Genomic DNA, 21,018 nt, shown 5'->3' on the forward strand with positions numbered 1-21,018 from the left:
AGGGATCCTGCAAAGCCACCAGTTACCTGGGTGAAAAACTGTACAGGTGCAGCAAGGGCTTCCGGATCTTGCTCACAGCTCTGGAAAACGTGGCCTCTGCCCACCTGAGCACCTGCTGGGTAGCCTGTTGGAGTCACAGATTATAAAAGCAATTTCAGTGTGACTTCAGGGCAGAGTCAGTACTTGCAAATGAGTTTTAAATCAAGAAATGCAAAATACTACTTCAGTGTCTCTTGCATTTGCCTCCTGTCTGACAGCATCTTGTCATGTAGAGGTTAATAATATCCAGAGGACAGACTCTAGTCACAGCACCAATGGACAGAAATATATTCCTCCTAAATAACATGACAAGTGTAGCAATGCTTCACTAAGTTAATGTGCTTCAGTAGTTTAGAAAGGACTGGTATCTTTAGTAATATAAATTAGCCTCATGATGTCTCTTTTATGCTTTTCATTTCAACTAGAAGAGCCTAGATATATTTGTACACTTGTTTATTGGAATCACAATTTCTCCTTTCTATGCAAGAAAAGTAAAAGCTACATGAATGACAGAATACTGCTGCTGTGATTTCAACCAGACTTAGTTGAAGACTTTTCCATCTCCTTTAGCTGGAAAAGTACTCTTTCAAAGCAGGACAAATACTGCAAGAACAGTAAATCAGCTGTGCACAAGCTATTATGTAGAAAGACAACTGCACTATTTCCATAAACAAAAATGTGTATGTGCATCCATAGTTCAAAGCTGAGACTTAAATTTGTAGGCCTTGAACTGCAAATGGAGAACAGAGTTATACTAACCATATCCAAGCCTGCTTTCACAACCTTTAATGCCATCTGAATTGGTTTCATTAGCCACACATCTTTTACAATCTTGGGTAAGAAAGCCAGGATTTTCTTCATGTGCTCTTCTGTCTTCTCTTTCCAGACTTCATCCAGTGGCTTCAAGGTTACATCGTAGTAGGCATCTTTCAAAGTTGCTAATGGCTCTGAAGCAAGCACATTAATGAGACAGCCTTAGCTGGTTTGGTACAAATGGCTGTTTGCTTGTTTGGTCCCACCCAGCTTGCAGCAGAAGTGAAGGGGGAGCACAGAAAAGCACAAGAGGCAGCTGTGTCTCCATGGCAGTCAGGCACATTGCACTGCTGTGAACTGAAAGAGCCATTTTGCTCTGACCCTGACCCCTTATAAATACACTGCTGCTCAGCAACAGGACAGTTTGGTCACAACTGATTTCAGTTATGGTATATCAACCAAATTTAACTTTTGAGAGGGAATAGCCTAGAGCTAAGTGAGGTTTTGCCCTTGTGAGAACTGAAGGTTCTCACAGCTAATTCCAGCTGACCACATTTCTCAAAGGTTTCAGTATGGGCCACAGTTCAGCTGAACAGTGAATTAGTGGCTACTGGATAGGCTTGGAAAAAATCAGATCAAGTGAAATCCAATTAGCACAAGCATTAAAAACTCAAGGAGGGATATGAACAGCCCTTTGGGAGGAAAGGCTTGCCAGGGAACTGTTAGCAGAAATATTTCAGCTTAGGAATTAAGGACTCTCTTCTAATCCAATTGAACCCAGCCTCCTGTGAGCAAGAAAGAGCCTCACCACTGATTTCATTAGAAAGGTGCTCACAGAGAGCTTTCTTAGAGCTTATTGCATCAAGGCTCCCACTCTGTACACTAAGAGCCAAGCTCAGCACTTCTTCCTAGATCAAAATAGAAACCTTTGTGTTATTCAGTATGTTTTGTAGTTTACACCGAAGTTTGGTTTGACCTGCACTGACATTGTCCCTCTTCTTGTTTTGCACTTTTTTGCTTACTTTGTAATTCATTCTGCATTTGCTGGACAACATCTTGAATTTTCTCCAGGTAAAGTGGGATCCTGCTTCTCAGAACGTGCCCAATTCCACTTTGCTTCCACACCTGGGTGACAGCCGTGGCCCCGCTGTGCAGGAATCCTGCTGCCCTTTGCAAGGCCATTGAAGGCCAGCCAGCTGCTTCAGACAGGAAACCAACATGCTGCACCTACAGTGGTTCCCAAAAAGAAGCGATTTAAAAACACACAGTGATCTCAAGCAAAGCTTTGACATCACTGCGAGGCAGTTCTGACTCTGCAGGGTTGGTGCAGAGATACATGATACATTAAACGCTTTTTGTCTCTGTGTACAGGTCAGCACAGGAGTAATCACCGAAATGTTTGAGCAAAACAAAACAGCTGCAGGCAATATAATGATGTTTAACTAACACTGCGTGAACACTTCATGGTGTTTTCACAGATCATGTACAGACACTTACTGATCTTCTGAATCTCCACAGGTATCCATCAAACTTCTTTATCTTCTCAGTCAGTGTGGCTTTCAAAAGGCTCCCAATTTCATTAAGCTTGTTCTGTGAGAAGATTGTTAAAACCTTGAATTCCTTACTTAAAATTGCTTGTGCTGGATCCAAATCATTCAAAGTTTGTACTAGTTTAAGGGCCAGCAAACACCCACAGTGGCCTCACATTTCTTAGGGGAAACTACTTCTGCATTATTCAATGCAGACAAGGGAACAGAAAAGACAAATGGTAGAAAGCAAAAAGCCTTCCCCAAGTAGAGAGTATGTGAAACCCTACCCTAATAAAAGTGAAAGTACGTTCAGGATTCTGATCATCAGTTTTGTAACCATCAGGCTGAGCAGTTACTGCTGCTCTCACTTTATTTACTCACCCTCCTCAGAGGATCCACCCGTTAGAAGAGGGTCCTGTATTTTCTATCTCTAGGCATGGCTGAATTTCTTCGTTCTCACCGTGGTAACTTCTCACATCAACGTGAAAATAATTAAAACATTGCATCATTTTGCCTGGTTACTCACCAACTCGCCTGCATGGAAGGTGCTCCATCAAAATAAAAAAATAAAATTCTGAGAAAATCACACTGCATTTAACAGCCACTCAAGGGTCTCACCTCAGCCTTAAGAACTGGATCCCCACATCCATGGGCCAGAAAACTCAAGCTTCCATTAGCAGCTGCTAGAGTTACTTGTCCCACGTTTTCGTGCCTTTTACCATTGATGCTGAGATAGGTGTTAATGGCAGCCATGTGTTTCCCATCGGAACAAGCACTGACTTCCACTCCTTCTTCCAAATCCCCTTAAGGAATGAAAAAAGAGCCTTCATTTATAGGAACAACATTGACAGACATTGTTTCAAGCCAGCTTTTAATTACTTTGGTGATCAATCAGAGCTTGAGTGTGTTAGGTGTGGAGGAAAAAACAAAACAGAAGAGATAAACAAGAGACAATTAGATCTCTGTCAGGATTTAATCTCTTCTGTGTGGCTTGTTAATGAATTACACAGACAGATTTGCTACTGCAAAGGAAGCACTGGATTAATGTAAATCTAAATCTCTCGGTCATACTGATTTACAAGGCCTTTTTTTCTACTTTAGTCCTCACTTTAGTGTCCTTTGTTGCAGATGTTTCAAAACTGCTCAGCCCTTAAATGAAAGCCTGTCAGTTCCACACACACACGTCTTTTCTACAGAAGCACTGATGAGCATAAACAAGTGGTTGGCAGGGTACACGTAGAATCTGGGTTGAGAGAGCTGAGTTGAGTCATTTCTACAAACTTCTCACTTCAGTGATTCACAAACTAATGGTCCTAATCTCAAAAACATCATAGCACTTACAGGTGAGGACATGAACCTGAGAGAAACTTCCCTGCAGAAGGGTAGAATAGCAAATCCATAAGTGAAACAAGGGCTGGGATTGTCAGCAACATGAGTTTGAGACAACTGGGATACCACAAAATCTATTTGGTTTGCACCCAACTCTAACTGCAGCTGAAATGTGGATGAGCCTCACCTCTTGCAGCTCATTTCACCTCTCTTTACTCATCTAGAATTCAGACATAACTTCAAACAAAGGCCTTTTTTTCCTCTCTGTTGTCTGTCAGAGCTGACTGCTGTGAGACAGTCCCCTGCAGGCAGTGATTGCACACATCCCAGCTCACACAGCTGTTCCAGCATGTGGTGCAGTCAGTCCCTGGAGGTGCCCGTCTCATTTCCTTTACTGACTTTGGAATGCAATGATTGTCTTAACGCACAAAACTTTAAGATAATTAAATCAAGAGGAAATTAATCCTGTCTTTTGTTACCATATGTTGCAATAATACAAAAATGTGTCCCAAACTGAACTTTGTTACAAATTTTAAACTTCAGCTCTTCTTTATGTGAAAGACCATAGCTTGAATGAAATGAGTAGCTCAGTGCTGGAGACACGACTTTGTTCCTGTCTCTTCAGAGCAATGCACTGGGAGTTGCAGAATAGCTCCAGATGGAAAGGCCCCAGCAGGATCATCAAGTCCAGCTCCATGGTGTTTGTATTTGCAGGATGACCTAAACCAAAGCCCTGTGGCTGAGAGCATGGTCAGTGAGATACATACCTTGCAGATACCCCATGTAGTACTGAAAACACTCCTTTCCTTTTGAAGCAGCTACTTTTACTTTCTCTTTCTGATCAATAATCCCCTCCACCAGGATTTGGCTCTGGACAGATGAGGAAGCAGCAGTTCCTGTCAGGCCTAGCCAAATATCTTCAAAGGCTCTTAACTGCAGCAGTAAAGGAAAAACATTTATTCAAAGCCACCACACAGAATTAATGATCATTTAGAGATGGTGCTCAAATATCAGTGCTTCCCACAAAAGGATAAGTGGTGAGGGAAATGTTTCCCAATGCTTGTGCACTGTGCAGGAGTTTCACTGAGAGAGGCACAAGCATCAGAGTGATTGGCCCAGGAGCTGAATGATTGGATAGCACAAGACTTGTGGACAAAATTTTAATGGAAGCAATGAAAGAAACATAATGTCCCAGTCAGTTCTCTGTGAAGCTGCTGATTTGTGCCATTTATTCCAAAACACAGAACGAAGCAAGCTGATGCAGAGCAGCTGATACTCATTTAATCTCTCTCCTCTCTAAAGAGAGAGGAATGGAAAAATAATTTAGTATTTGTTACTGATGATTAAATCATCATCATTATTTTGTTAAGGGATGATCTATTGTCTCAGTTAGTGCCTGACTACCTACATTCCTGCTAATGAAGAGTTTGGATGGTGCCAACCCCGTTAGTTTTTTGCCTCGCTCTGTTGTCTCCATCGGTATCTCCACCATTTTAATTTCACAGGAAATTAAAAGCAAATGTAAAATGGGGGAGGGAGAGAAAAACGAAGAGATTTGTCTCAGAATGAGCATCATATGAGCCGTTTTGTGCCTCTTAAAATTGTGCCTCCACCAAAAATACACTTGCTATATTTGTGACAGCTCTACAGAGAACTCATATTGGTGCCTTCCTTTGTCTGTCGGTCACACTGCATGGACGCTGCCTGACTGCTCCTTTAGAGAGCACTACAGAAACCAGGAGTGTTTTCTTGCTTGCTGTTTTACAGTCATTGCCTGCACCTGGTCTCTTTGGGAAATAGATGACAGCAGGCCTTTGAAAACCAAACCCCAGTGGCAGTAAAATAAAATAGAAACTCACTTCAATTTCCAGAGAATAGTTCTTCACATCAGCAGTGCTCTGATTCTTTATGGATATTCCAATCAGCCCCTCATCTCTCCCATGATCAGCAAGGTGGAATCTGCCCTCTGAGTGCAAAATGATGTCATCTTTGTTGAGCTGGTGCTTTCCAGATAAAACAATTACCTATGTATGCACAAAAAAGGTGCTAAAGCTTCCAAATTCTTCCAAACAAATGGACTCTGCTTTGAGTAGTTAGAAGTTGTACAGTGGCAACATTCTGATTAAATTACACCACAAACAGAACTTGTAGTTTCAAAAATCAGCACATCTCCCTGCTCCTCACAGCACTGTCTTCATTACATCTTCAGTTTCTGTGCTCTAACAAAGCATTTCAGTGACTACACCCTAAGACCAGAGGAACAGCTGCAGAGAACTGTATTTTGTTAAAATGTCCAATGTTTTTTGCTCCTACTCTTCTCAACTACTCTAGCCAGACGTTTTGATAAAGCTGGGGATACATGGGAAGTGAGGTGAATACTGTCCTGTTTCTACTGGGATAGAGTTAATTTCTTCTCAACAGCTGGTACAGTTTGGGATTTGGAATGGGAATGGGGTTGGTTACACACTGATGTTTTGGTTTTGCTCAGTTGTTTATCCTTAGTCAAGGAATTTTGTGTGTGTGTGTCCCTCCTGCTGGGCCGGTGAGGAGATGCACAAAAGCCCACCTGGGACAGATGCCCCAACATGGCCAAAGGGATTTTCCACCCCACAGAATATCATGTCCAGTACATAAACTGGGGGGAGTTACCTGGAATGGGCAAACCTGGGTTTGGCAAGGGGGGTCTGACATTGGGCAGAGGGTGATGAGCAATTGTTTTGTGCATCACTTCATTTAGTTTTTTTTCCTTTTCACTACTAGTAGTAACTATTATTATTTTACTTTGTTTTCAATTATTAAACTGTTCTTATCTCAAGATACAAGTTTTACTTTTGATTGTCCTCCCCATTCCACAGGGAGAGGATAGGGATAGAGGGGATTGAATGAGTGGCTGTGGTGCTTAATTTCCAGCTAGGCTTAAACCATGATACCTTTGAAGAGAATGATCCAAAAGTACAGAGGTACCTGCTTTTGGAGTGCCAGGCATATACACGTTTGCATTGTAAACAGGTTCTGTCACACCTTAATAAGTTTTCCTGTTGCCAACAGAGCATGAGCTGCTCTGACACTAAATAAGGAAGGCAAGATGTGTTTCAGCCACTGGGAACTGGAGAGAGATATTTATTGCAGGTTCCAAGTTCTGTGTGAGTGTCTACAAGGAACTCTGAGGACCAGCATGCACCTAAGGAAGATCATGGGTGGCCTTCAGTTTATGTGTGTAATAGAAAAATAAGGTTACATTATGGTTCAAAAATCCATCACTACCAGCAGAGCAATCACAAAAACCAGCAGACGTTTACCCACAGGGGAAGGAAAGCACTTTTACTCCTCTCTAGTCTCCTTTTTGATCACTTATGAGCCTGTTTTGGTATTCTCCAGAAACATAAAATTAAGATACCTCTGAAAGAGGAACAAGAAAGAAAGAACATGGAGGAAGTGAGAGTTTACAACCATAAAAGAACCTATAGAATACACTGTAGTAGCAAACAGAACCTTTCTGCCTCAGTCCATCAAATGACACTGTTTATTTATTTAAGCTACAGAAGTATGGTAAGTCTTCTGAAGAGTTGCAGCTGAGGAAAACTAAGTCTCCAAATGAGTAATAACACTTAAACTGAAATAGGTTCAGTGTGTTTAAGTGAGACTTACATTTGGAAGGTCACAGAACTCAAAGCTTGAATAGTAATCCAGGCAAGAGGTGTAGTTTGTTTCTATTTTACCTAGAATCTTCTGTTTGGCACATGGAGTCAGGAAAATATTTTCCAGAACAGCTTCTAACTGAAACGTATCAGGATACAAGAGTTGATTTCTCTGCAATGAAAGATGACAGCAAGGTCTTAGACACTCCTTGGAACCCACTCATCCCATCCCTGGGCTGGCTTTTGTTATTAAAATTTTGTTATTTGGCTTTTTTTTGTTTTTCAGGATTTTAATGTAACATTTTCAGAACATAAGATTTCCATTTGACAATGTTTTAGTTTATCAGCCTTGTTACCAGTCCCCATCCTACAACTTTTGCAAATTTAGGGCACAGGTGAAGCCTCTAGTTTGGAAGAACCCTTTCTTTCTTAACTATGCTCCATTTAGCTTTCTTCCTGTGTAGAGAAAAATGTAAGAGGTAAAGTGAAATAATATTTCACAAAAAACGGTGCTCTATAGAAGTTTTCTTAAAATCCACTCAACATTACATCTAAAACCAAAATAATTCACTGAGAACAGCTTCCATAAAAATGGTGAGTCAACAGATACAACTGCCTTCTCTTACCTCATATGTGAAGTTGTGTTTGAATTTTTTGTCATCCCAGTTCAGATCTAGGTATTCACTAAACAATGTTGGTCTTTGCTCTAGAGACCCACATGCATGCAGGTGTTCCATGCTTAATATTCTTTGAAGCTGGAAAAGTGGAAAAAATTAACACATATAAGTCATTATTTAAAAAGTGTTCAGTATATCCTTGTAGTAGGTTTCCTGGACAAAAACACACCCTGTGAGAACCCTGGATGGTCTGGACCCATGAAATCCTGCTTCAGGCTCTGCCAGCAAACCTAAGGGGCTGACAGCTCTGTCCTGGGGGAAAGCTGCAGCCCAAGTACAACCATGTCTGGCATCATGAAACAGAATTTTTCACAGCATTTATTTTTCTTCCTCTGAGATACAAAAAGGTTGACTTCAAGGCTTTCATATGGTAACAAGTACAAAAAAAAAAAAATCATTCTGTGAGGATCAAACACAGAAATTCAGCTACACTCATCCCTTCCAAGGCATGTAAGACTCATACCTGGCCTGCAGAGAGTGTCACACAGCCACCCCAGGCAGTGATGTCCATCTTGGATTTATCCTCCAGCCCCAGCTGGAGGTGAGCAGGCTGCCCAGCATTCCCTGAGACCTGCAGCTGAAAGCAGAGAAGGATTTGTCCAGCAGCAAGACCAGAACCAGCAGAATGATCCCCATACAGTGGAGGCAAACATTTTTTTCACAGGGGTATCAAAGGGCTTCTGGTTTGGTTTTATTGTAAGGTTGTGGGGTTTTTGTTTTGTTTTTCTTGTACGTGCAGACTAGAAGTTTGTTCATTGCTTTATGGACAAAAAGTCTCATTTTCATTGCTTGGCAGGTTCCTGGGCACTTCTGGGTTCCTCCCATCCAAAATGAGTCAATACTAAAAGTGCAAGACTGTTGGCTAGGAAACAATGCTGCTGGTTTGGACACAAGGAGATAACAGAACTCAGTGCTCTCTGCATTTTTCAGGATGATTCATGGTTCTGCAGTTCTCAGGGATGAAAGGCACACTCACAGTCAATGCAGTATCACAGCTGTGTGTTTTGCAGCCCAGCCTCATGATCTCACCTGCTGGTTGTACTTTCTGCCCCTTCTTTCTGACAGGGAATGCACCTCCAGTTCCTTCAGAGTGTAATTAAATGGGTGGGCAGCAGTGGCTCTGTAGCTTGTCCGGTGCCTTCCAATCTTCAGAGAAGATGACACTGATATCTGAGCCACATCAACAGAGGGAAAGGAACTTGTGAAATAAAACATCTCTCACATACTGACCTCAAACATGCACCCAGTTAAGATTTCCCTCTACCTTGTCCTCAGATGAATTACAAGCACAGTAAAGTCCTTTCTGAAGAAGTGAGGTAAATTAATGGTAAAATTAGAACAATTTTTGCTGCTTGAATTCAAAGCAGAACTACTCTCTGTATTTTACTAAAATAATGAACAATGCTTAAGTTTGTTGAAGCTTAATTTTGATCTCATCTTTAGGCACTGCAGGCTGCACTGCCACAGAATCATTGGACATAACTTGCAAACGTAAAGCACAAGAAAAAGCATTTGCTTCATCAGGAACTAAATTCTGCTAAGTTATTGAGAGAAAAATATTGTGGTGGGATTTTAATAATTGTGGTAATTTAAGAAGTAGTAAAAAAATACATTCTGTACAACTGCTAAAGTAAATTTTGGAATTTTAACACTTATTAAAGAAAAAAAAATTCTGTGCTCTTTGCAGGCACATTTATGTTTATGTGTGGTAGCATACTTTATACATTGTCTTCTATCTTTCCATTATTCAGAAAATAATGTACTACTCAGCCAAAGTGCTGCATTTCAGATGTACATATAAAGATAGCACAGTTAGCAGCAAGTAAGGAAAGTGTCCCACATTAACATCTGGAAGTCAACCTACCCTAAGTTCTCCAAGTTTTTTTTCACTTATTATATTTTTAAACAATAGTGATGACTTACTTTATGAAAACAGAGACTGGTTTAAACTGTTCCACATTTGTAAGTCTTGCTAATAAGGAGGAGAGTGAAAGAATGAAATACAAAAGAGCTTTGACTGAATCAATAAAGCTGAAAATGCTAAGCAAGGTATGTGTCCTCTTCTGTGTGGGTAAACCCACTATTATACCCATGCAATGAGTTCTTCATCCTTCTCAATCTCAACTAATGCTCACACTTGCTCAATTGTCATAGATTTTATTTCTTTGTCCATAAGCTCCTTTAAGCATGACATTTGTGCTATTCTTCCCACTTACCCTCGGAGGCCTTTACCCAGTGCTTTGAAGCTGATGCATTTCATTACCTTTGGTTAAGCAGCAAGGTGTGGGGTTACTGCAAACAAAAAAATCCTATGGCCTGAAAATACTTCCTACAAGAATATCAGCTACTCAGCTTTCACAGTCAGAACTTTTTATAGATCCAAGAAGGGGGACAGTTTGCCTTATAGTCAAGTTCCCTTGTGCCTCAGTGCCTTTTTTAATTTAAAAAAAAAAAACCAAAAAAAAAAAAAACCAAAAAACAAGCAAAAACCAAGAAACCCTCTTGATACCCTCCTGACATTTATTTGCTCTGGGCCACTGTACCTTGTCCTTTTCATTCCAAATGACAGTAAGGACATCCTGGTGAGTGCGTGTTGAATGTTTCACATATAAGTTGGCCCATACATGCCGTGGAAAAGGGATGGAGAGGGGATGGAGAAGTTCCACTACAAGGAAAACAAACAAGTAACATTTCCCACCAGGAATCATGACCCTTCCCAGGACATTTTCCCACAGCAGCAGGACATCCCTTGGCTCCCAGGGAAACGTGGTCTCTGCTCACACACACACCCCTACCCAGCAGCCACAAGGAATTCAGTGTGCTGATGTCTGCTCAACATGAGATGTGAGAACAGAACCCTCTCTCTATTTACCAGCAGAACAGGGGTTACCTGCAATAACCAAAAGACTGACAGCTACACCCAGAGCAACTTCAGCAACAACAACCAGGGAAATAATCTGTGTGAAACTGAGATGGCCTTACACTGGAAGAGGAACAGCTCACAACACTCAAACAGGTAAGTGCAGTTATCTTCTCTATTTTCACATTATAAAATCTCAACATAAGGGTTTAACACCTCAAGGTAGCAGCCACTGTGATCAGTGCTCCCTTCAGCACCCAGCACTCAAGTTTTATGTTCCATATTCACAAAGCAGAAAGAGAATTCTGAAGTGGATGTTTCTAACAGCCAGACCCTATAATGAATTTAAAGCAAATCAGACCTTAGAAGCCCTAAACTGAAACCAGGATTGAAACCCTTTGGACATGCATTTTGAAATCAGATTTATGGAGTTTATTTATAGTCTGCTTTGAACACTTGTAAAAGACTTGAGAAACCTACCCTGAATGCCATGGCCTCCAGGCAGCTTTGGGAAGAGTCCAGTGTAAGTGCCTGTTAGCTTTATCTCTCTTCCATCCCACAGGGCAATGTGCCTCAGCAGATGAGTTCTGTTGCCTTTTTGGTAAATTGTCATAAACATAAGTTGCTTTGGAAGAATTTTTATCTAAAAATAAAAGTGGGCAAACATTAAACCCCAAGTTCTCTGAGAAGGCAAAACCTGAGTGTAATTTTGGTACCCCAAAGTCCTGTGGGATCTGTAGGAATGTGTTTTTAAAGGTCTAGTACAATGATACTCTAAGCCCACTGCTCTCATACAAGCAACTATTCATTTCTACTTGTCTTCATTTCTACAAAAGTTGTCTTTGCATATAATGGAACATACATAAACAATTGAGTATTCCCTTTACAATAGTCTTTGATTATTATTAAGTTTGATTTTCTTTTATCTCACAGAATAAACCATCAAGAGTCCTGCTATTACAAAATAAATCCAGCAGACAGCACAAACAACAATAGGTACTTGTGATGTCTTTTCTTATTTAGAGAAAGAGATGTGTGGTCCCTGCATTACAAAAACTGGTTCGGTTTGTAGCACATTATTTTTCTTATTTCCTATAAATCCTATATGAGTGCTCCATCTATAGGAGCAAACAAATATAAACTCTAACTAATCCACAGTCAAATGTTTGCTCATGCTACTGGAGAAATCAAGGGCAGAACACCTCACACAGCAGGAGCTGCATTTGTCCTTCCCTGCTTGGCAGCCACCCCTGAGTGCCCTCCTGTCACAGCCTGCCTTTGCTAGCAGTGGATGGTACCAACCTGGGCCATGGTCTGTGCCACCTCAATGGCATTGGTGTAGCTGCTTCCAGTCAAAGTTAGCTTTGCTGAAACGTTGAAATCCCTTTTTTCCATCCTGAGGTAGAGTTTGCCTTTTGCTTCACTCATATCATAATTTACCTTTTCAAGTTCCCATTAAATGAAAAAAAAAAAATACTGGAATTGTTAACATCTTTAAAAACAGGAACATCCTCAATAATAAAAAAATGTTAGAGATACTAGTACTAGAAATGAAGCAGCTTGACTCCTAACACGTTAGACAAGTCTACTTTACAGTGATGTATGCAATGGATTACTTGCAGATAGTTACCTTAGAAGACAGTTGTGCTGCACAGGGGAAGTACTGTAGAAAGAAGGGATGAGTCTGGAGTGCTTTTATATTCAACTCTTCACTAAAGGGAAGAAATGTTCTCTTGTTCAACAATATTTTACAAAGTCCACTCTTGCCGGCAGCACAAGTTCATCTGAGTTAGCTCCAAGTTTCCACAGCTTTTAGAGTTAAAATGGCAGCACCTGCCACTGAACACTTACCCAGCTCCCAGTTTTTGATACAGTCACACAAAATGAGCTCAATAAAAAATCTGTGTCTGCATCCCAGGGACAGAACGTAGCCCACTGGACCAGAAAACATTTTGCCATACCAAATGCATCAGCTTTTTAAAATTGAGAAAGGTATTTTGGAATCTTACTTTGCAAGCACTGTCATGGTTTATAAACTTAGAATTTACAATGATTAGAGATTTTAACAGAACTTACAAGACTTTTCAGTGCAAAGGTCTTGCGCTAGAAACTTAAGAAATATCTGAAATACCTCAAGGCTAAAAATATCACACCTGTAAACACCCTTAAAAGCCTAGAGTTTTGTGCAGATGCAGCCATATTGACACCAACTTAGAAAATCAAGTCACCATAATTTTACAAGTTTAAACTGTGCCAAAACAATTTAATAAGATAATTTAATAAGATTTAAATATTTATGTCAAGTTAAGTTATATTTTTAAGTACTTGTCTGGTCCAGGCCTAGAGTTTTATGACTTTTTCACTGTCTGCTACTTGGATTCTGTGTGGGCAGGCAGAGACAGGTCCCAAGCTGTGAGGGGAAGAACCTGCCTGCAGTCCTTCAGAAACTCCCTGAGGTTTACAGAGTGTGTGGTGTGACTACTCACTTTACCCAAGTTTTGTTATCCATTTCACCAGTGATTTGGTGATGAATACAGTAACTGTATTCCATGGAAATCAGTGGCCTAATGACATTTTTTAATAGTGCTCAGAATGACCCTTTTACCCTTGCTGGTCTTTTTTTCTACTGATGGAAAAGGAGAAATTTTTGTTTTGTTCATAGGTCAGCCTCAGAGCACCTTCAGTTTCATTTTCAGTCATGACTTCTTGAATTGTCATCTGTGGAGGGGGAAAATAAACAAATCACATGCCATAACTTCTACCAATTTCACCTCAACTGAGCACAATCTTTGATTCACTTAAAACCATCATCCTGACTGAAGTTTATCTCCCAGAAGGCCTTCTGGATGCTTGCTAGATGTAAACCAAGAGCCTCATGAGAGGTTTTCCTTTTTCTTGTGTGTGTTTCCATAGCTACCCATTTGCATTATTGACAAATATTAGTGTTACTTTCCATGTACCCCTATCTGGTTTAAGTCTAAAGCTACTGGTTCTTGTTTATGTCTCCCACAATCTCATGTTTCATCTACCAGAAAGAAATTGTGCCTTTTTTTTTTTTTTTTTTTTAATAAACAGATCAGGCTCCACCAATGTTTTGCTCCAGGGCATTCCTCCCACAGCTGCTGCATCATCTACAGCCTCATCCTGAAAATGCTAAAGAATTTCTCTGGGAGAGATGAGGGCCATTTCCCACATTTCAATAGCAACTCTGGTATTTACCAAAGTCTGTGGGAACAGTAATTTCTGAAGTCCCCTGGTTATACTCATACCTTATACATGAATAAGGCACCTCAAGAATTACCACCTCAGCTTTTCTTTTTTTTCATTCAAACATTTAGAGGATAAAAGACATTTCACTAAATATTAATGGGGAAGAAGCAGGGAAAATACCTTATACCTTGCAATAAAAGGTTGGCAGTAAATATTCCCTTGAAACACTGATACTTAATGTGCAGGTTTAACATTGATCTAATGTTTATGTTCAGGAAAGTTGACTTTTACTCTTGCATCCTAGCTACATGTCCTGTTTTTTGAAGAGAAGGTGGTGGATCACTTGGAATTGTTTTTCTGTGTACTACCCTTCACAAGGGAAGGGGACATTTCAAGTAATGCTTCTTTCTCCCAAGGGATAAACAGATACAGCCTTTGTTGATCCTATCAAGTAGTTTGGAATATAAATCTACTTCTGTTTATTCAACACTGAAGCATTTTAGGTATTTGTGCTACGAGTGGTTTAACCAAGGCAAGGAGTTCTCTAGGTATGAAGGACAGCTGTTTTCTACCAAAAGTTCTTTCTACTTTTGTGAGCCCTATCAGCTGCAAAGTGACAGTAAATATATGTCTTCCTGAAATGATTAACCCTGGAAATGGGGATTTCAGGTACCTGACCAGGCTCCTTAGAAACAGACCACTAGCTTTGTACTTAAGTTAAATGAGGATTCAGATAAACTGGGCCAAGTCAGCTCTCAGCTGCACTTGTATATAAACCTGGAGTAATTTCACTGAGGCCACTGGAAATGCTCTGGATTAATGGAAATGTAACTCAAGTGACAGCTTTCATCAAAGCACAGCAAAAGTTTTGAGGTGCATTACCTTAAAAGAGAAGGGAAGTCCCAGGTGATGGAGAAGTGATATTGAATGCTTCACCTCTGCCATGAACACAAATATACCAGAGAGTTCAAAGTCTGTGTCAACATCCACAGTCACAGTTATATCTTTCTCATCATACTGGATTTCACAGACAGTCTTGGCTTTGTTTTCTATATGAAGAGACAAAACAGTTCCAATTTGAGCAGCTGATTTTTGAGAAATTTCAGTACTGCCTGCATAAAATCAACCCAGACAGCTTTTAGCTTAATACATTCATCAAGACAAAGTCATCATTCAGGATTACAAGAACTTCAGCCTGTGGTTGGAGGAGGGCAGAATTTTTCTGGATGTCCTTGAACTTTGTCCTTACAAAGTCTTGTAGTAATAACAGAGCTTGCGTACCCACATGCAGTGTTAAGTGGCAAGTTAGTTCCTGTCAGGAATGTGTTTGTGCAGCTAGAGCTGACTAATCCATACAGCCAACTGCATCCCTGGCCTGCAGCAGCCTCTCCCAGGGAAGAGCTCTGAGCTGTTCTGACCTCCAGGGACTCCTCTGCATCCAGCTACAGCAGCTCAACAATGCCCAAAGTGCATGACCTGAAGACCTTTCCCCACTGTCCTACAACTTCTCATTTTTGAAAAGGAAAATACAAGACTGCTAAAATATCAAAGTGAGATAAGAGATGTGAAACCCTGCAAATTCTTTAAGGTAAGACAAAACCCACAGAAATGGTGGGTTTGTGGTGGAAATCACATGGTGACTGTGGCTGTCCTGAGAACAGCCTCTCCCTCCTCTCCTGTTACTTTTTCTGAATGGGCCACTCACACCAGTATTGATTCAGTGCCTGCTAACCTCAGTAATTCCTGCCCTTTGGTGCTCTCACAGTTGTTAGTTTTCTTTAACATGAATAAATTCCCCTGGGGGCACTTAAGGTACCTGATCACAGTGTAAGAGAGATATGCAGATAGGATTTATGCCAGGGCAAGCTCTGAGGGTAGACTGGCTTCATTAACTAATCACAGATGCAGTTTCAGGATGACAAGTTCACTTACAAACAAGATAAAGCCTCTTTTTAGGTACTACCAGCAAATCTTACTCAGTCTGTAGCCTGTTGAAGGACCAGCTGAAACATCCTCATAGAGCTATTGTAGAATAAAAACCCAGTCAGGAATGGCAGGTACCCACCTGATTTCTGTACACTGAAAATCAAGTTGATTGCCTTAGGGTAGCCAGAAGCCTGGAGTACCTCACTGCTGTGCACACTCTGGCAGAACAGATCCACTTGGTGGCCAACATAATGGGAGTTTATTATGTATGTGATTGATGTTTCTCCAGCTGCAATGTGCACATATCTCTCTTGAGTTGTGTTTCTCCCTTGAAAAACCACATCTATCTAAAAATGACATGTAAATATAAGTTCTCAAAACAATATTTATATAGTATTTAGTTTTAAGACAGGAGAAAATGGAAGTGAAAGAAAGTTCTGTCTAGTTTACACTTACGTCAATATCTATCCATTAATAAAATGTCTCTTGGCCTTCCATTAATCATCTTTGACTTTCAAGTATGAAGCTCATTCAACTGAATGAATGTCAAGCCATGCCAGCCTCACTGATCTATGGCAAATTTTCATTAGGTTCTTTTTTATCCCACAAACACAACTTCCTTCTTGTAAAGGATACTTAATATACACCTAGTGACAATATTTACCAGATAGTAGCTACTCCAATACTTCTCTGAAAATAGTACCCAAAGAAACACTTCTTTCAGTATAAAATTCCCATTAAAGAGCACAGGAGCAATACTCCAGTCCCTGGTGCAATGTGCTCAAGCTGTCCTGTAGAGTTACAACATCAACAGTACCCACTCTACTACCACTGACCAGAATGGAAGAATCTCATTCAGAAAGCAGTCAAGGAGAAACTTTCAGTAGTTCAGGTTTTAGGCATCCACAATTTTTAAATATCAGAAAATCTCAGCTTCCATCCTGTGCCTTACAAAATGGTAGTTTTCATTCAAGCTGTGAGCTTGAATTACATCCTTATACAGGACAATAATTATAATTATAATTAAAAACAAACAAAACAACCAAACCCCAAAATCACCTGCAAAGACGATGGGACTCTGGCTTGTAGCAGCCATGGCAAAGAGTGATGGAAATTCCCTGTTATGTTGGTACTTGTTTCCAACTCCTGAATTTGTCCTTCAAGAACTGTTAGGTGAGCACCATAAAGCACTTTCAAACTAAAGCTCCTGGTGACTTTGAGGTTCAAGATAGCCTGTGTGCAACAAAAGTAAATTGTGAAAAGACAGAATTGTAAAAGTTAAAGCTCCTGCTGGTCAGGGTTCTTTCTTTGATTGAGACAGTATAATCTTAAAGATATGTCAAAGATGCATCTTGTATCATTTTATAACACAACACAACATAGTTATAAATGTCCCTTTTATTTTAGAATTCAACCATTTAACATGTATTCTCAATTATGGCCATGCTTTAATGCTATTCAGTTACATGGTTAATAAGTCTTGTGTTTATCAGATTAAAAAATATGCCAGGTAATGGCAATGGTAATAGTAATTTCAGAAGGAAAATACCAATTGGAAAGGACCCAGTGAAATCTCAGCAGTGCTCCCCTCTGCCCTGTGTGTGCAGGGAACACTGCAGCTCTGTCAGACCCACAAATGCAGTGCCCTCCTCTCACCCCACACTGGAGCAATCTCCAGCCCCAGGCCTGTGGAAAGTCCTGGTCCAAACTCTTCTCCCATGAGAACAAACTGAGCTTCTGGACTCCCCTCAAGAACAAAGGGAGCACCTGGACTCCCCTTCACCAAAACAGCAAACGTGTAAAGTCCCATCTACACCCACTGCCCTTTGCCATCTCACTTCCCCAGCTGCTGCCCCCCTCGTGCCGTGGCTCCAGGTTCATAACATACCTGCAACTCAATCCTGTCTTTTATTTGCAAAGTCTTCAATGTGTCTATGTTATGAGTAAGTTTGTAGTTAAGAGACACAACATCCAACTTCTGGACAAAGTTCAGTTCTTCTGTAATCTGCTCAGTTCAAGTAAATATGACAAAAGTTAACTGTGGCACATCTCTGACATGGAGACTTCTCTGAATAACCACAATCATTGGACTAATTACACATTAGAATAAAATTATGAAAACTATGAAAATTTTACATTGAACAACTGTCTAATTTTTTTAGAAGTCACAGCTTTGTACTTTAAAAGGGAATATGCTGCACCAAGTGAGATTCTTGATAAGGAAGGTTTGAGATCATTTACAAATGAGAGTCAAGGATCATTGATGATGTCAAATTTGTTGCAAGGAGCAATTGCACAGAAGGACAAAAGGACTGGCTGAAGATACTGCCTTCATTTAATGAAGGTCTTTAGAACTAACCCAGGCCCAGCTAAGTATTGCATTTGGATTGTCTGCAGAAACAATATTTACCAAATCAATTAACTCAGTTCAACTTCTAGTTCAAATAATACTGATATGGAGAAGACACTTACTTGCTTGTTGTTCACACAGAAATTGATAAATCCTTTATAGAAGTCATTGTTTTTTTCTGATATCACATCAAGTAACATCTTCATGGGAATGCCAATGTCAGCAGCTCCTTGGATGTTATGGGTTAGCACTGCATCCAGCTCTTGTCTTTCCTGTTAACATTTCACAGCACAGAGCAAAGCACATGTAGAACCCAAAGATCACTGCAGTACAGAGTTCAAACCAGAAATCTGTCCTACATTTAAGAGGAATTAAACTCCCACTAGCTATGCTGTTTCTCTATGGCACAGAAACATGCAAAATTACCAGTTATGGCAGGAAAGTGAAGCACCTGAGGAAACAGGTACTTGTGTTGCTCTCTGCTCTCTTGCTCTGATGACAAGAGAATCCAAACTTGTAATTGTCAACAGAAAAGCAAGAGATTCACAGCCTTCCCTGTGTTGCTGTCTAACTGAATAAACAAAGAGCAGTGTCTCCATTAATCACTGCCTATTATTTTGCAGGGTAAATCACAGTGATGTAAAGAACAGTAGAATACAAACAACAAAAAGTAAGAACATCCAACAGTAGAATACAAACAACAAAAATTTACACATAAAGAGCATAACAAGGAAATTATTCAGGAAGTGCCAGAGCCTATATCCTATTATCCTATGCATCGGTTACTGCACATTGAAGGTGCCAGATTTTCAAAGATTTTATTATTTCAATTTTATTCTGGCATTTATTACTTTAGCTTGACTATTTGTTCCAAATAACATAGGTTAGAGTGCATTACTGAGTACTTTGTTCACACTCTCCAACAGCCTGCAGGGTACTCACATCAGTGACTTTTAGTATAAAGAGTCCTTGGAATTTACTTTCATCAACAGTGATCAGTGTCTGTGAGTCTAGGTTCATTTCATCCATCAAAAGATAGCCTGAGCCATCAATTTTCATTGGTGCTCCAAGATCCTGTAATGGAAAGAACAAACTTTTAAAAATCACCACTTTAGCACTTAACCACAAATACATTATAGCTCTGAAACTTAATTCATAATAGTAACTTTAATCACCTAGCTGTAAATCAAGTATATCAGGCAGCACAGGATATTTCAGAAATCTTGAGAGACAACTTTGAATAATCATAATTTCTGAACAGAAAAACCCTTCAGAGTTCTCAATCATCTTTTAGAAAACACATCAGAGCTAGTACAAGGAAGTCCATTATCTGCAGGTACTGATTAACAGAAAATTTGGTGTATGCCATATGAAAATACAGTAAATGACTGGCTCCAGAAGTAAGACGCAACATTTAAAGAGAATGTTTTTATTATTTCTCTGCTACCTCTTTCAAGTACCTAGATTATTGTCTTTTGACTTTAGCATAGCATTATACTAGCTTAGATGTATAAATTCAACATTAAAGGAGCAAATTCTTTTCCATACCTGAATTGTTTGGCATTTGTTTTCTATAAGCATTTTCCACTGCAGGTTCTTTTCAGGGTCAAAGTCCCCATTCATTTGAAGCTCACAGGCCCCCAGTTTTATTCCAACTCCAATGAGATATTTGAAGTGTTTCCGTGCAGTGATGGACAGCTCATTTTCCCTTGGGATTTCCCTCAGCTGGGGAAGGTCATGCCTGAAATGAATTTCCAGAGCCAGCTTTGGCTTGCACTCTGCTCTCACTTCAAGATGGGCAGTTTTGCCTCCTGTTTCCAGGACAGAGAGCAGCTCTGCCTGGCATTTGTCCTTCTGAATGGATCCTGTGAGCCGGGACTGAGTTGGGAAACGGAGATCCTATCAAGATTTAAACAAAAAATCCTTTGGAATATACAAACACTTTAAGACAAGTGTATATTATATGATACACTATCAGAGACAAAACCTACAATCTCCAAGCTGCCATTTTTCTCCCTCTCAACAAGAAAGATGGTGATTTTTCCTGAATAAGACCTGATGATTTAAGGACTGTCCTGCAGAATTCACACCTTCTCCATCTTTACGAAGTTTTACATTTACAAAAACCATAAAATACATATTTCTTCAGATTGGCAAAGTTTACTAAACATTCTATGTTTCATCCAGACCACACCAATTTCAGTTTTCAAACAAATTAATGTACAAAAAATCATAGCCTAACAGACATTCTTGCACCTGGTTGTAGAAGGTTTGTTTTTTATAATAATTAAACTTCCAGCTTGTCTTGTGCAACATCCCAAATGAAAGGTTTCTTTCCATTCTGTCAAAGGATTTCTACAAACACTCAAAATTCTACTATTTTTAATACTTTAAGGGGTGCTCATTCCCTTCTCACTACAACTTTGCTGTCATTTTTATGTTGCCACTTTGTAGTTGAGGAAGCTATTCAGTTTGAGGATTTGAAAGCAAAATATAAATGCCTATGAACATCTAGAAAAAACCCCTGATTTTGCAATAGTCATTCTTTCCAACGTAGTCAGTGAGGCTAATTGGAAAAACCAAGGAAGTTCTCTTTTGACAGAAGGCTCACAGACCAGGGAATATATTTCTGGCAGAGTTCAGGCTGATCTTGCTGTTCAGCCTTAGAGGGCAGTGTCGGCCTGCAAAGGCAACACTCAGCAAAGGC

The 21,018-nt window shown here is 40.0% G+C and overlaps 1 protein-coding gene across 1 annotated transcript in view; it reads right to left on the bottom strand.

The window, feature by feature from the left end:
* LOC131565426 (uncharacterized) overlaps positions 1–21,018 on the bottom strand; it is a 68,518-nt gene that overhangs the window by 8,695 nt on the left and 38,805 nt on the right. Inside the window, exons 38-58 of the mRNA XM_058816296.1 lie at positions 19,860–20,210; positions 19,254–19,385; positions 18,434–18,583; positions 17,850–17,966; positions 17,618–17,738; positions 16,101–16,196; positions 14,918–15,084; positions 12,128–12,265; positions 11,306–11,468; positions 10,509–10,630; positions 8,995–9,135; positions 8,429–8,542; positions 7,915–8,043; positions 7,370–7,460; positions 5,655–5,674; positions 4,418–4,583; positions 2,940–3,124; positions 2,290–2,382; positions 1,815–2,019; positions 799–986; positions 27–124 (exon numbers count right to left, since the gene is read on the bottom strand). Coding sequence (XP_058672279.1) covers positions 27–124; positions 799–986; positions 1,815–2,019; positions 2,290–2,382; positions 2,940–3,124; positions 4,418–4,583; positions 5,655–5,674; positions 7,370–7,460; positions 7,915–8,043; positions 8,429–8,542; positions 8,995–9,135; positions 10,509–10,630; positions 11,306–11,468; positions 12,128–12,265; positions 14,918–15,084; positions 16,101–16,196; positions 17,618–17,738; positions 17,850–17,966; positions 18,434–18,583; positions 19,254–19,385; positions 19,860–20,210 — 2,987 coding nt within the window. The remainder of the gene's footprint in view (positions 1–26; positions 125–798; positions 987–1,814; positions 2,020–2,289; positions 2,383–2,939; positions 3,125–4,417; positions 4,584–5,654; positions 5,675–7,369; positions 7,461–7,914; positions 8,044–8,428; positions 8,543–8,994; positions 9,136–10,508; positions 10,631–11,305; positions 11,469–12,127; positions 12,266–14,917; positions 15,085–16,100; positions 16,197–17,617; positions 17,739–17,849; positions 17,967–18,433; positions 18,584–19,253; positions 19,386–19,859; positions 20,211–21,018) is intronic.

Source organism: Ammospiza caudacuta, chromosome 17 (genome assembly GCF_027887145.1).
Source record: "Ammospiza caudacuta isolate bAmmCau1 chromosome 17, bAmmCau1.pri, whole genome shotgun sequence".
NCBI lineage: Eukaryota > Metazoa > Chordata > Aves > Passeriformes > Passerellidae > Ammospiza > Ammospiza caudacuta.